The sequence below is a fragment of the Centropristis striata genome, chromosome 6 (genome assembly GCF_030273125.1).
Source record: "Centropristis striata isolate RG_2023a ecotype Rhode Island chromosome 6, C.striata_1.0, whole genome shotgun sequence".
NCBI classification, from domain to species: domain Eukaryota; kingdom Metazoa; phylum Chordata; class Actinopteri; order Perciformes; family Serranidae; genus Centropristis; species Centropristis striata.
This window is the reverse complement of record NC_081522.1, coordinates 30,744,404-30,761,018: the sequence shown is the minus strand read 5'-3', so window position 1 is coordinate 30,761,018 and position 16,615 is coordinate 30,744,404. Positions and strand designations below refer to the sequence as shown.

The window sequence follows — 16,615 nt, the reverse complement described above, 5'->3', positions numbered from 1 at the left end:
GTATTTTATTGTTTTTATTTATAACTATATTTGTGTATGATTTTTATTGTATTTTAATAACTGTACAGCACTTTGGTCAACTGAGGTTGTTTTTAAATGTGCTCTATAAATAAACTTTGACTTGACTTGACTTAACACAATTACCCCAAAAAAAGATTATATATAGACTAAATATATATAGTCTAAATTACATTAATTAATTAATTAATTAATTAATTAAATTTTTTTTTCTGATATTTACATTAAAAATTCTGGCAATCACAGCTGCTGGTATTTTACTGTAAATTACACACTTTTTTTTTTTTTTTTTACAGTGTAGCTCATAAGAGTTTAATTTAAGAGCTGATATCTAGCCATTTTTTCGTTGTTATCATTATATCTGTCCAAACAAATGTACCTAAAATGAACAAGAAATGGAAGAAAACAAGGATGGTCTAATATTTTTTCCAAGACTGTAGGTGCATCTCAATAATTAGAATCGTAGAATCATCATAATCATACAAACGTTTATTTATGTCTGTAATTCAGTCCAAGAAGTGGAAATAACACATTATGTAGATCCATTACACACAGAATGTAATATTTCATGTCTTAATTTATTTAATTTCTTCTAATTATAATGATTATGGCTTACATTTAATGAAGTCCTAAAATTCAGCATCTCAAAATAATTGAATATTACAAAAGACCAATTTTAAAAAATATGTTTAATGTGGAAATGTTGGTATGTTGGTATTGAAATGTCATTTCAATGCCTGGTATGACTAAAGGTACATTTGTTTGGACAAATATAATGACAAACACAAATATAATAATAATAATAATAATAATAATAATAATAATAATAATAATAAAACAAAAATAGCTCATAAAAATGTAATTTAAGATCTGATATCTAGCCATTTTCCATGGTTTTCTTATTAATGATTTTGGTTATTATCAAGAAAACCATGGAAAATGGCTGGAAATCAGATATTGACTTGAACTACTGGAAATGGACTTTTCCATGATATTCTAATGTATTGAGATGCATCTGTACTGTGTATGTTCAAGGTTAAGTTCTGTAGTACATGTCATAGATCATTTGCTGGAATGTTTCCATTTTGTGCAATGTTACTGCACGGAAAACAATGCAGCATTTAGCAGTTAATCGGCAGATGAACAGTTAAAACATGGTAAATACATTCACTGGCCACTTCATTAGGTACACATATTCAACTGCTCCTTAACACAAATAATCAGCCAATTACATGACCGCAGCTCAATGCATTTAGGCATGTAGACATGGTGAAGACGAGCTGCTGAAGTTCAAAGCGAGCATCAGAATGGGGAAGAAAGGTGATTTAAGTGACTTTGAACGTGTCATGGTTGTTGGATCTGAGTATTTCACAAACTGCTGATCCAACAACCATCTCTAGGGTTTACAGGGAATGGTCCAAAAAATAGAAAATATCCAGTGAGCCTTGATGTCAGAGGTCAGAGGAGAATGGCCAGACTGGTTGGAGATGATGGAAAGGCAACAGTAACTCAAAAACATATACAAGTTAAGGTTCTCAATCATCTAGGTCATGGCTAAGATTAAGTGCTAGGGTAGGCAACTGGACTTGTTAAAAGATCTTGAAGACATTCCGCCTCTCATCCAAGGGGCTTCATCAGTTCTCAGAACTCAGTACGTTCAGATCCCTTACTTCAGTAAAAGTACTAATACCACACTGTGAAATTACTCCACTACAAGTAAAAGTCCTGCATTCCAAAGTTACTGAAGTAAAAGTACAAAAGTATCAGCATCACAGTATCAAAAGTAAAAGTACTCGTTATGCCAAATGGATCCACTCAGATTGTTTTATATATTCTGAATATATTATTGGATTATTATTATTGATGTATTTGTGTAAGCAGTGTTGAATTTTCTCAAGCTATGGCTCATTAAAACTACTTAATATACTGTTATGAGGTTCAATTAAAAACATGTCTAATCACTAGTGGTGGAAAGTAACTAAGTACATTTACCCAAGTACCGTACTTAAGTACAATTTTGAGGTACTTGCACTCTACTTGAGTATTTCAGCATTTGTAACTTTATACTTTTACTTTACTACATTTTGAGGCAAATATTGTACTTTTTATTCCACTACATTTAGCTCTCAGCTTCAGTTACTTTTTGGGTTGAGATTTAACATAAAAACATGATACATTTAAAGTGATTAGACATTTGTTTATAAATGATACCTCATAACAGTATATTTGGTAGTTAAAATTAACCCTGTATTTACAAAATTAAAATGTTGCTTACATAAATGCATCAATACAAATAATCTAACAACATATTTGGAATATATAAAACAATATGAGTGGGTAGATTCTGCCTAACGAGTACTTTTACTTTTGATACTTAATGTACTTAAGTACATTTTGATGCGGATACTTAGTAAGTTTTGAATGCAGAACTTTTGCTTGTAGTGGAGTAACTTTACTGTGTGGTATTAGTACCTAACTACTTATAATACTAAAACAAGGGTCTAATATATTGTTTTTGGGTTTTTTTCTTTTATCATATCTTGTTTTAGCGTGATGTCAACAGCAGGGGGCAGAAACACGTCGATGATGCCTTTACGGTGCCGCAGATAAAGCTGGAGAAGAAGAAGCTTACCCGCTGCTTACAGGAAGAGTTCAGCCTGGATACTTGCTGCCTGTGCCTGTTGTGCTGACTAAATTAATCGCAACATATAGCTGGTAAGTCTCTACTGAGTCACATTTATTCTAGTTAACATGTAGATAATTCCACCAGAGTCTCCAAATAGCCTCACCCTAATGAAACTGGCTTGTTAGCATTAGCTAGGCTACAATATGGATGTTAACTGTGTCTGAAGGGAGATGTCTCTTCATTATTTAACATTTTACTCATTTTTTTTATTATCCCTATCTTCTCGTAGCGTTTAACATATCTTCCATGCAGCTGTTGACTCAGTTTAGCAGTTTGAATCTTGGCAGTTGTGACCGTTAGCAGTGAGCTAAACTTTCCGTTACCCATCTAAACTAACGGCTCTGTAACCATAACTACAAGTTTTTACTGACTGTTATGGTCAGTGTGCTATAGTTCCAACTTTTCTGGTACTTGGTCTATTCTCCCTGGCTCATTTATTCAGCTGCCACTTAGTAAGTGAGAGTGTGTGTGAGCTGCGTGTTGTGGTCAGGGTGATGTTAGCACAGCACAGGATGCTTGTGTGAACATTATCCACGCAGTTATTGTGGTTGTGTGGGTTAACGGCTCAGCGTATCTATCTGGAGAATTGGATTATAAAGACATCTGGAGTCCATCTATTTATTGAAAATACACTGAGCATGTTGTATTAACAGTGATTACTTTATTAATATATCATATGTAGACAAGCTGAGAAAGCCAGTTGAAAGTGCAACAATAGTGTGCCATTTATGTGTCTAGACCATTTTTAAAATGTGAATTTTCTTTGTACTCAATTACTATTTTTAATTTACATGCAAATAGACATGTTGTTGATGTTTTTATAGTTCTTTATTTATTTCATTATTTTCTGCTGTTTTTTGTGTGTATAAATAGTGAAAAATTGGTACATTTCCATAGAAACCTATGTCCTTTGTTTGTATTTTGGGCTCCTGGCAACTTTATATTTGTAATTTAAAACAAATGAAACATTTGACTGATTTGACCAAATTTGTGTCGGAAAAAAGGGGCCATGCATGTGATGTAAGGACGGACTGAAATATGCTAAGTAGAGACAGAAATTAATGCATAGGAAGTTTACAAATTTGAACCAAAATCTCCTGGACTTCAGAGGTTTAAGACATCTGGTGAAGTGGCGTTATGCGTCGTTTGACAGGTTTTTTTTCTTCTAAATAACGCCCTGGAGTCTTAAACAACAGACTTTGGCCCTGTGGCTTTCTCATTGTAATCGTAAAGTGGACGCTGACTCGCTGTGGACAGTATGTAGTATGTCGCTCTGTGTGTCAGGCTCCACGTCGGCATGTGTAACGACCTTTTGAGCGTTTCCTGTTTACATTTAGGGCAGGTCACTGTATGAAGCCTTATGCTGGAGCTGTATGAAGCGTTATGAGTATGCAGTATGAGTTGTACCTGCCCTCCGTTGATTTTAATGGCAGGGTTTTCATATTAAATTGATGTCTCTGGTGGAATGTAACTACAGGTACATCTAAAAAAATGAGTGAATACTTCAAGCCTGTTTTTCTTGTAATTTTGATGATTCTGGCTTAGAGATAATGAAAACCCAAAACTCAGTGTCTCAGAAAATTAGAGTATTGTAAAAAAAAGTTCAATATTGGAGTCCTCAGTCAGTGGTGATTTGGGGCCATGTCCTCTGCTGGTGTTGGTCCACTGTGTTTTCTGAAGTCCACAGTCAACATAGCAGCCATCTACCAGGACATTTTAGAGTCTTTATGCTTCCACAAGCTCTTTGGAGATGTTGATTTCATTTTCCAGCAGGACTTGGCACCTGCCCACACTGGCAGAGGTACCAAAAGCTGGTTCAATGACCATGGTGTTACTGTGACTGTTGACTGGTAAACCTACTCAGCTAACCTGAACCCAATAGAGAATCCATAGACTATTGTCACCAGATGCAGATGACCTGAAGGCTGCTATAAAAGCAACATGGTGCCGTAGGCTGATCACCTCCTTGCCACGCCGTATTAATGCAGTAATTCATCCAAAAGGAGGCCCAACCAAGTATTGAGTTTAAAGAAATGACATACTGTTCAGAAGCATGTCATTTGTGTTTAAAATATCCTTTTCCTTTATTGATCTTATGTAATATTCTAATTTTCTTAGATACAGAGTTTTGTGTTTTCATTATCTGTAAGCCATAATCATCAAAATTACAAGAAATGCAGCCTTGAAATATTTCACTCTTTGTAATGAATCTATATAATTTACAAGTTTCACTTTCTGAAATAATTGACCGAAAATATTGAACTTTTTCACAATATTCTAATTTGAGATGAGATTCACATGTACCTGTAAGTACATTGCAGATAGTAAAACATCAAATAGTTTTTCTGGTGACTGGGCTGCAAGTATCAAAATCAGCCTTTTCATTCAGTTCAAAACCTAAGGAGTAAATGTCATCAGTGTTAATGATCCAGTAAGCATGCAGTGTGTTTGAACCTCGATCTATAATGCAGGTGATTGGATGTCCAACATTATACGTCTTAGAGGCATGCTGAAAAAACACTACCTTGCCATCCCATCAATTAAAATGTAAGTTGCTCCAGATATGCACTAAAATGCTGGGGGCTAAGTGAACCTATTGTTTTGTAGAGATGATTATTATTCCACCTACACAATTTTCATTTTTTAAGTGTTTATGAAAATTTGCACACCCGTCAAAACTGGTTCAGCAGTAACCAATGGTAGCATGAAAAATAGTATATTTACTCAAGTACTGTTCTTAATTGTTAAGTACAATTTTGAGGTACTTGTACTTTATTTTAGTATTTCCATTTTATGTAACTTTATACTTCTACTTCATTACATTTTGAGGCAAATATTTTACTTTTTACTCCACTACATTTAGCTGAAAGCTTTACTTAGTTTAGTTACTTTTCAGATCGAGATTTAACATAAAAACATAATACATTTACATTTTTCATTAATTAAACCAAATAGAAGTATATTAAGTAGTTTAAAATAAGCCCTATCTGGACAACGGTAAATTAAAGCTTACGTAAATGTATCAAAATATTAATAAAATAATATTTTAATATTTTGTCCAAATAAATATTTTTAATATTTATTTAGACAATCTGAGTGGGGTCATTCTGAATAGGAAAGTAAAATTACTACTACCACACTGTGAAATTACTCCACTACAAGTAACATTCCTGCATTCAAAACTTACTAAAGTGAAAATACAAAAGTATCAGCATCAAAATGTAGTATCAAAAGTAAAAGTACTCATTATGAAGAATGAACCCACTCAGATTGTTTTATATATTTTAAATATATTATTAGATTATTTGTATTGATGCATTTGTGTAAGCAGCATTTGGATTTCCTCGATTTAGTGCTAAATCTAACTACTTAAAAAACTGTTTTACCTTACTATTTACCTTACAACGTGAAGTAGAAGTACAAAGTTAACTAAAATGGAAATACTCAAGTAAAGAACAAGTACCTCAACATTTTACTATACTGTTCGTAATCTATGGAAGTTTGAAAGTAAATAATATTAAATGTAATGCATTATAGTATGTCATTTTAAACAATTTCTTTATTGAATTTACAGAACAGTATTGTGGTACTTATAAACTTATATATTTCATGATAGAAGATTTTGGCCATATCGGCCACCCCTAATTTAGACAGTAATAAGGAAAATAATTAGCTTTGTAAAGGCATAAACCTGTTTTAGTAGAAATCAAAATTATAAGTATAAACCTGAAAATGAGTTAAATCTGCCCCTTTAATGACATTGTTCTGACACTAGATGGCAGTCATTCCTCACATATAGCTTGTGGTGCTGCTTTGTGTCCCAAGAGAGAGGCCCTGAACTTTACCCCCCATTGCTTAAAGCTTTGATTACACTTTATTATTAAAGGGTGATTGCATTAATTAGCAATAATGTCAGATCTTCCAAGCCACATTTATTTCAGGCTTGCACATATGTTACTTGTGATTGGATAGCAAATAGAAGTTTGAAAAAGCCTTACAGCCGCAACAACTTTTTTCATTTTTCTGGACAGTGTTTTCTGAAAAAGACAAACCTTTAGGCTTTGTCTGCCTTGACAAGCCCTAATCACATTTTTAATAATGTATTGATAAATATCCCAAATACAAAAGTAGCTATTGTTTTTCCATTTATGTGTTTGTATCCATTATTTACTACAGGTTCATATTGAATAACTGCCTCAGTAAAGAATTTGATTGATGTGTGAAATGTAGGAAATATTTAAAAGTATGTCTTCAATATGTCTGATGACTAGAGGTGGGGGAAAAGTTGAGACGGCGTAGTATCGTGATATTTTGCGTGGCATTATTGTATCAATTCATGGCCACGGAGTATTGATGTTTAGTGTTCAGACGAATATACTGGAAATACTGCTATCATATGAAACTAGAAGATCTAAAGGAATTTATAAGCACCATGTGCGTGTCGGGAAGTTTTCGAAATACCGCTGCAAAGTGAGGCTTTTTTTAATGTTTTATTCAAAAAAAAATCAGAGCAGTGTAGCTTAAAGTTGAGGAAGGTTTGAGAAAATGCTGCAGTTGTTGTCGTCCATACATGTTTGATATCAGTTCAGTTCAGTTTGACTGAATACTTTGTTGGTCAGTCTGTGGTTTGCCTCATTGAGGAGAAATAAAAAGACTGAAGTGAGATGAATAGACTTTTCTCTTATTTGACAAAACAATTCTTGATTGAATTTAATTTTGTGGACACAAAATGCAGTTAAACAGTTAAATCGCAATATATTATATCGCAATACTCACCATATTGCAAAATGCTTAAAATTGCAATAATATTGTATCGGGACGAAATCATACTGTGGGGCCTTTGGGGATTCACACCTCTACTAATGACTGCTGTTGTGTTCGTGTCTTGTGTAGGTCCAGAGATTGGATGCTGCCTTCACTTCCTCCTGGTTTCCATCCTCCATGTCAGCTGAGCCTCAAACCCTTGAGTGCGCAAGTTGATAGTGTGTTCACCTGAATGTGCCTAGTGAGTGTGCATGTTTGTGTGTGTGTGTGAGTAAATCCACTCTAGGCCTATGTGAGTGTGTTGCTTTAGGGTAGTGTGTGTGTGTGGATGTGTGTGTCTGTGTCAATACCCCCAGCCCACCATGTCCCTGTATCCCTCAACGCTCCTGCTGAGTCCATCGGCGTGTCTCCACCTCCTCTGTCTGCTGCTGCTCCTCACTGACTGCTCCACCACTACAGTATCTAAAAAGGACCCGATAATGCCCGAGCCCCCACAAGGTAACTGCTCCACTGCGTGAGTGCGAGTATGGGTCAAGAGCTGCAGCCACATGATACCAGATTTTTTTTTAAAAGTCTGAAGTGCCTTTGCAAATGTGTTAAAAGATGCATACAAAATATGCTCGCTATATTTACAATACTGCAGGTTATTAATTCAAGATCAAACAGGGGATCTTTAGGGGGAGATAGTAGGTCAACAGTATGCCACAAAGAAGTGGTGTACATCACCTGAAAGCTGGAAGCTGAAGATTAATTTGAGATGCAGCTAAACACTGTGTCAAGTTGTTCTAGTAGTGCATTTGTAATAAAAATTATACCCAGTCATTATACCTAGGAAAGCTATTTAATTCAATTTTATTTATATAACCCAGAATCAGAAATCGCAGATTTGCCTTAAAGGGCTTTACCGGCTGTCACACTCTGACCTTTGACCCTCACAACCAACAAGAGGAAAAGACAAAAACCTTTTAATGGGAAAAGAAAGAAGAACCTCAGGGAGAATTAAAAAAAAATAAATTCTCTACCTGAAAAGTAACTAAAGCTGTCGGTTAAATGTAGTGGAGTAGAAGTATAAAGTTACATAAAAGGGAAATACTCAAGTAAAGTACAAGTATCTCAAAATTGTACTTGAGTACAGTACTTGAGTAAATGTACTTGGTTACATTCCACCACTGAGGAAGAGGTTTAAGAGGGGAAGAGAGACGGAGAAGAACAAGATGAAAAATGGCAACAATAATAGCACTAACCCTATAACAACGTCTGTGACTATTGATGGCTGGTAGATAAAGTCAAATACCAGTGGTAACAACAGTAATAGTAGCAGTGATAATAGAAGCAATATGACTAATGGTTATAGTCATAGTAGCAGTTAATTTAAATAACTGTTACATAGGCTTTGGTTATGTTACTCAGTTCTAATCTTTTGAGCTTTATGAAATTGTTTGTTCCCCAGGTGATAATGGTGGCGTCACTGGAAATGCAACAGATCTGCAAATGGAACAGCACCCAGAAGGCACACAGCTGGACCAAGTCTTCCCCAACTCATCTTCACCAGTCAACCACACCTCTGTCAGCAACACAGTTCATTCCTCTCCAGTAACTCCCACCCCACTCAACCAGTCTGCAGGAGGAAACCCTCCATCCACAGCCCCACCACCACCACCACCACCACCACCACCAACTCAACTTGCAGCTCCTCCTCCTTCCTCCACAGGTTCGCCCAAACAGGCTGTTCAGACTGAAAGCATCACCAGCACCGGTACCACTTCATCTACAGAACCTGTTCAACATGTATACAACACCACTTCACTGGTGACTTCTACAACTATAGAAACACCAAAGCCTACTACTACAGCTACTACAATGTTTACAACAACCGTAACAAAACCAACATCAGCACCACCAACACCACCACCTACACACCCTGCAGCAACTTTAAAAGCAACAACCACACTTACAAAGTCTACAACGGCTGTTACTTTAAGTACAACCACAGGTAGAGGGAAGACGACACCACCCCCAACAACAACAACACCAACAACAACACCTCCACCACCAACAACAACAACAACAACAACACCAACACCAACAACACCTCCACCACCACCACCACCAGCTGACACACCACAGCCTAAAGCCCCAAGTACTACAGCACCAGTTCAAACCCCTTCAACCAGAGGGCCTACTACCAAAACTGCTACGAGTACCGGTAATCCCGTTGATCACAAAGAGTCTGGAACAAAAGTTGGCATGGTAGATGTAGCGGGGGCTCCTCTGACTGAGCAGCTGGTGGATACAGCATCTCTACTGGCCGTCCTGCTCTTCGGCCTGCTCTTCTTCTTGGTCACCGTGGCTGTGTTCGTCAGACAGGCCTACGAGAGCTACAGGAGGAAGGACTACACCCAGGTGGACTACCTGATCAATGGCATGTACACAGACTCTGGGGTTTGAGGGAGGAAAGGGGCTAAGCACAACGTGTGGGGGATTGTTTATGCGTTTGGAGACTATAGAGAGACTGGTTGGTAACAGGGCGGTGCTGTGAAATCACAAGGTGAGTCAGTGCCGCTGTTAGACGGTTGGAGAAGAAGTAGGAATGGACTAAACTGACCATCAGCTCACTGAAGTGACTCTAAAGCTGATCTGTTTGTATCCTAACTGCTACACTTAATGCTTTTGTTCTTTCCTGCTTCTCTTTCTTTAAAGGTTTGAATGAAAGAGTTTGGCTTGTCCCAGTTTTGCCAAATGTTGAGCAACATAGAGGTTACCTGGATGTAACTCCAGTTGTATGTGCAAAGCCCTCTAACAGACTTTGCTATTGCCCCTCAACAGAATCTCGTCCACATCGCTGGTCAGTCCAGTTCTAGGGTGGCTTGACCAATCGGGGTGCTTCCAAAGTGATAAAAAGCTCAACAGATATTTTTTTTGTCTGGCTGAAAAATATACCTGTAGAATTGTTTGTCAGTGCTCATTAAGGACCAGGGCAAACGTATAACTTCTTCTACATAAAGAGAGCGTAAATTGACAAAAATATGACAGCAGATTGATGATAAATTCCTCAGTCCACCTGGACCTTAATGACGGACTCTTCTATAAGCAATGAACCAAGATCTGTATCATGAAACATTCCCACATCAATCAGTAGAGCTGAGTGGTAATTCAAAATCATTAACTCTGTTTGATTGTCTACTTAGATAACAAAGTTGTCAACTTTTGAGTTTGTTTTGCACATTTGATCAATTTTGTCGTCTTTTATCCATATAATTAATTGTAGTGAACACCATAATTTGAGTATTTTCCATACGGGAAAGCATCCTAATTTATACAGTGATAGTGATCTTTGACTATATTGCCCAGCCCTACAGCTCATCTTTCTAGATATGTTGCCATTTCCACCTAAATGTATTTAAGGCAACAGTTGTAATGATTGATGTCAGTGGTTCACATGATGCTAGTTTAAAGAAAAAAATAATGCCAGAGCACAGATTTACTGCTTATATTGTGAAAGTCATCAGGGTTCGGTTAATTCTGTTTGAGTTTAGAAATATCCACATGGAGCTTTAGAAAATTTGGGGAATTCTGGGCTTTAGAAGTAAGTTGTTAAGGACACGTCTTGTTTATAATAACTTGAGTCTGACTTTGATAGTTTGGGCCACCATTTCTCTCAGGAATATTAATCTTGTGATTTCAAAGTTAATCTCTGGGGGTTTAAAACACAGCTTCAACACGAAAGAGCAACTCAGCACCTCTTGAAAATCTTGCTTATGTAGAGCCCCCAAGGTTTAACTTCTCACCTTGTTGTCAGGACACTATGACATCACTGTTGCCTGTGGTTACAAACAAACATGAGCAGGTTGGAGTAATAAACCAGAGAGAGAGATTATAAGCGGAGTCAGCATTTCTGGCACAGCTACAACTACTTTAAGGTACACAGAGAAAGAAAAAAGTCTTCAGCAACACAGATTATTACAACACTTCAGGTAAAATAATCTGGATAAACTGTTGTCTGAACGCCTATTACTGAGTAAAGTAGTAGGCTACTGTGCTAAAGTTTTAGGCAGGTGTGGGGAAAAAAATGCTGTAAAATAAGAACACTTTCAAAAAATATATTTTTTTTTCATAGTTTATTTGCCTTTGCCTTCAAACCAGCATCTAATATTCTCAGCATTTTTTCCACACCTGCCTTTTTTAGACTTCTGCACCGTACTGTACAGTGTAATTATAACTGATGGAAAAGATGGCCAAAAATACAAAAGTTAGAAGCAAGTTGTTCTACAGTAGAATAATCCTTTGAATGTAACCTGAGTGACATTACAGCATAGAGAGCTCCATACTTTTATCAAAAGTAAATAACCATATGGAAAAACTTCAAACGATTCCACAGAGGTAGAATAGTTTTTCAGAAAGACGTTTACAGTGGAAGATGTGTTTCCATCGCTCTGCATTAAGTTTCCCCAGATGCGGTCGGTGTGTTGGGGCCAAAGTTTATACTGTGTGGTATCTGGTATAGTCAGTAGGGGGACCACAGAGTCCTCTTATAGTCAAGCCATCAGGTTAATGATTCTTGAGAGAAAACCTCACAACATTTTCACGATGGTGAAGAAAGATCCGGAGATGTGACTGATGCTATGGGTAGCTCCTCTTATGTGTCTTACATTTCATTATTGTTGTTTTGGTTTGTTTAAAACGTCTTCATTTCAGTACACGATCAGACATTTTTGGGGAAATCAGTTTGTTTGCTGCAAAACCTAAAGCTACAATTTGTGAGAAATGCTGTGTGGTTAATACAGGTGCATCTAAAAAAATTAGAAATGAGAAAAGATTTATTTATGTCAGTAATTCAATTCAAGAAGTGGACATAACACATATAGATCCATTATACACATAATGAAACATTTCATGTCTTAATTTATTTAATTTCTTCTAATTATAATGATTATGGCTTACAGTTAATGAAGACCTAAAATTCAGTGTCTCAAAAAAAATTGAACATTACAAAAGACCAATTTTAAAAAGTATGTTTAATATGGAAATGTTGGCCTCTAAAAAGTATGTCCATCTATATGCAGTCAATACTTGGTTGGGGCTATTTGACTTGAACTACTGGAAATGGACTTTTCCATCATATTCTAATGTATTGAGATGAACCCGTAATTTACATGGTCACAGAAACAAGGTATTGAACAATTCAGCAAAAGAAAAAGCAATATCTTTATTGGGGAGCCTGGTGGGCTACATGGTGGTGTAGTGGTTGACTTCTGACGCAGCTCTTCTGTATGGAGTGTGCATGTTCTCCCCGTGTCAGTGTGGGTTCTCTCCGGGTACTCCGGCTTCCTCCCACAGTCCAAAAACATGCACTAAGTTTAATTGGTGACTCTTAATTGCCCGTAGGAGTGGATGAGAGCGTGATTGTCTGTCTCTATGTGTCAGCCCTGTGATAGTCTGGCGGCCTGCTCAGGGTGGACCCCGCCTCTCACCCAATGTCAGCTGTTAAGGATAATGAATGAATGAAAAAGGGCACCCTGGTGGCTTAGGGATTAAAATCTCTCACCATGAACCACAACGCCCCCAAGTTCAAGTATGGCCAGGGACATTTAGTGCGCGTTCCCTGTGTTCGCTCTACTGTCAACACTCTCATGTACAGCTTTAAAAAATGTCTTAAACCACAGATTATACAGTCATGGAAAAATTATTAGACCACTGTTTTCTTCAATTTCTTGTTCATTTTAATGCCTGGTACAACTAAAGGTACATTTGTTTGTACATAATGATTTTGGTTATTATCAAGAAAACCATGGAAAATGGCTAGATATCAGCACTTAAATTAAACTCTTCTGAGCTTTTTTTTTGTTATCATTATATTTGCCCAAATAAATGTACCTTTAGTTGTACCAGGCATTAAAATGAACAAGAAATTGAAGAAAACAAGGGTGGTCTCATATTTTTTTCCATGACTGTATATGGTCAATGACTCTACAGTTTTAACATTTCTACATATGTTTAGACTAAGAGCTTAGCACGAAGCTGAAAGCAGGAGCAGCTGCTAGAATTCACATTTTGTGGCGCTTCCCCTGCTGAACACAGCCTGGCTCTGTCTCTTACTGGAGACATCTGTACAATAGCAGATAAATCTCTTCTCATCTAACTGTGCTTAACCACAAATACTACTATTTCCTGGATGTTTTTTTTTTGTTTTTCTTAGATATCCGAGTCTTATGATTTCATTTTTTTCATTCCATTCCATTGCTTTTCATTCATCCTAATGACATTTCAGAAAGTATGCAGTGTTTAATGTTGTTGCACACAAATTAAGGGAAAAGGGCCATACGAGTTTATTTCAATATATTTTCTATTTTTCCGAGGTGAATGTATTTTTAAATGCTCAGCTATTTTTGGATATTATGGGTTGTTTGTCTTCTGTATAAATCCATCTGTCACTCTCCATTAACGAACAAGTTCTATTCATGTCTGATTTAATTTCAATGTTTTATATTTCTCCTAACATGGATCTCAAGCCATTCATACATATATTTTTAAAGAAAAAAACCCTCTGAATTCTGACTTCCATATGATATATTTTTGACTTGTTTCCTTCACAATGATCCTTTTGTTTTATCATAATTATGGGATTTCTCATAATGAGATCAAGTTCCCTGCATGAGTGAAACACACACATTTCTGTTATAATCTCAAAATGCTAAGTCATAATTCTGAAGTTGTATGGATTGATTTATACATAAGATGATTATTGTCTTAACTGTTTAAATACATTGGACATAGTGAAGGGACAACGAAGCTTCATGGACCATTTGCTTTATTTACGGAGCCCACTAGATGGCGCTCTTTGTTCAACAAAAGGCTGAAAACACACTCAACTACCATTGCTAAAGCCTTTTTTTTAAAGCCAAGACCGCCATCTAGTGGGGTCAAAAAATAAAGCAAATGGTTCAAGAAGCTTCATTGTCCCTTCACTGATTTGACAAAGTGATAAACTCATACTCAGAAGTGTCTGTTAGTTATGAAAAACATGATATTCAGAATTATGGACAGGTATTCAATTAGCCCCTCAGTTATTCTCAATGGTTCTGCATTTCATTGACAACAAAAACGCATTCATGCTAAAATACTGTTGCCTTTTCTCTTCTCTTGACCACCACTTGGTATTAGTTGTCTTCTTCTGAGGGGTTCATGGTTGGTGGACAATCGCCAAATAATCACTGAAGCACATTATTGTATGATAAAGCCAAGGGAAACATAAAGCCATTATCGATATGTGACATGAAGAGTAAAATTTATTGGTGGATCTGAAAGCTCACACAGCAGAAGATGTTTTCAGTTTCAAAAAGTGATGTTAGAACTGTTAACTGAGTGTTTTGTGCAGTATTTAGAATATTTTTGTATTGGACCTGCCAATTTTGTGTTAAGTTTCCATATATTTCAAGTTGGTGTCTTGCCATTATTGATTTGTTGTCTTATTTTGTAAGGGACAAGAAAATCCCCTGAAACGGTAATTGAAAAGTGTCATTAAAATGTGTTTATAAGGGCATAAATTGCAATCCATGCAGAAGCAGAGAGTGGCCTTGTTAATAGAGGTTGGGGGAAAAAATGAATACAGCATAGTATTGTGATATTTTGCATGGGGATATTGATTCATGGCCGCCAATTATCGATATTTAGCTAAGGAATCTATAGGCACTGTGTGCGTGAGGATATCGTGTCGGGAAGTTGTTGAAATAACGCTAAAGTTAGACTTTTTTATGATTAATTCAAAAAAATTCAGAGCAGTCTGTGTGTTTGACTCTCATTGTGGAGAAATAAAAAGACTGAAGTGAGATGAATAGACTGAAAATTTTCTGATTTGACAAAACAATTCTTGATTGAATTGAATTTTGTGGACACCAAATGCAGTTAAACAGTGAAATCACAATATATTAGAGATAACCAATATTGTATCGCAATAATGGACAAATGGTCCGCTCTCTGCTTCCATACATGGGTTTTATTAGTGAAGGGACAATGAAGCTTTGTGAACCATTTGCTTTATTTCCTGACCCCACTAGATGGCGGCCTTGGCTTTAAAAAAAGGCTTCAGCAATGGTAATTGAGTGTGTTTTCAGCCTTTTGTTAAATAGAGAGCGGCATCTAGAGGGCTCCGTAAATAAAACAAATGGTTCATGAAGCTTCGTTGTCCCTTCACTCGGTGTTATTATTTTAGTTTATTTTCTCATCATTACTGATACATTTTATTAACATCAGCAAGCCAATGTTTTGTTTGTTATATGGTCATCACTAAAAAGAAATTCATGACATCGGCATAACCCGATCATCTTAAAAGATGATTTGGAATTAAGTAAAAATATTCAAGATTCAGACATTAGGTAATCACCGCCTTGTGTCTGCTATGTAGAGATAATTAGCGTAGTGCTTTTTTCAATTAAAAAATGAGTGAGTGATCATTGGAAACAGAATCTAAGCTTCTCTTGCAGTGTTTAAGATTGACTTCAGTTTTCCAATGACTACTAAAATCACTCTTCTGACAGTTAAAATGTCCTGCATACTGTCCCTGTACGCCAGTGAATCATTTTAAAAAAACAGATGATTTTCATGTTGTAATTTAATGTTTCTGATGTCAATAATTTTGAAGTGAGCTGTTCAAGGTCCTTGAAAACAACGCTGACAGATTGTGTTCAGTATGGATTGGTGTTTTGCCATAACTGATGTGCAGAATGTCAAGGAATGACGATAAGACACCTGCTGTGTGCCAACTCAACATTGTATGAATGCACTTTAAAAAAAAAAAAACATTTTTACTTGCAGAGAATAAATAATAAAAAAGAACCAAATCGATCTTGCTGCTGTTTGAGTCAATCAGTTGTTGTCTAATCTTAATGTTTAATTCATAGCTGCGAGCCGTAGTGCAGTTACACTGTACTACCATCACTCTGCATGAACAGAGCGCTCATTGATCAAAGCCGCAGTGCGGAGCGGCGCCAGGTTTAGCAGGCAGTTCAGTTTGTGTGGATGGGTCCCTCAGAGAGCCAGCTGGTCGATGTGTACATCACATTTCTCACAGCTCCACCTTCGCCTCGGGGATGCACAACAAGTTCGACTTGGCTTCTTTACCATGCGTTTGGAAAATGTGAAATATTTTTA

The 16,615-nt window shown here is 36.5% G+C and overlaps 1 protein-coding gene across 2 annotated transcripts; it reads left to right on the top strand.

The window, feature by feature from the left end:
• The first annotated feature begins 2,624 nt into the window (after positions 1-2,624).
• wu:fa25f02 (uncharacterized protein C11orf24) lies at positions 2,625-16,309 on the top strand. 2 transcript variants are annotated; one of them, XM_059335155.1, is made up of 3 exons: positions 2,625-2,733; positions 7,598-7,966; positions 8,919-16,309. In XM_059335155.1, exons 2-3 carry the CDS (start codon positions 7,831-7,833, stop codon positions 9,914-9,916), a joined length of 1,134 nt encoding a protein of 377 aa, XP_059191138.1. In that variant the 5' UTR covers positions 2,625-2,733; positions 7,598-7,830; the 3' UTR covers positions 9,917-16,309. The 2 variants fall into 2 exon arrangements, with proteins under 2 accessions (XP_059191138.1, XP_059191139.1); XM_059335156.1 differs by lacking the exon at positions 2,625-2,733 and adding an exon at positions 3,460-3,724.
• The last annotated feature ends 306 nt before the right edge of the window (positions 16,310-16,615 follow it).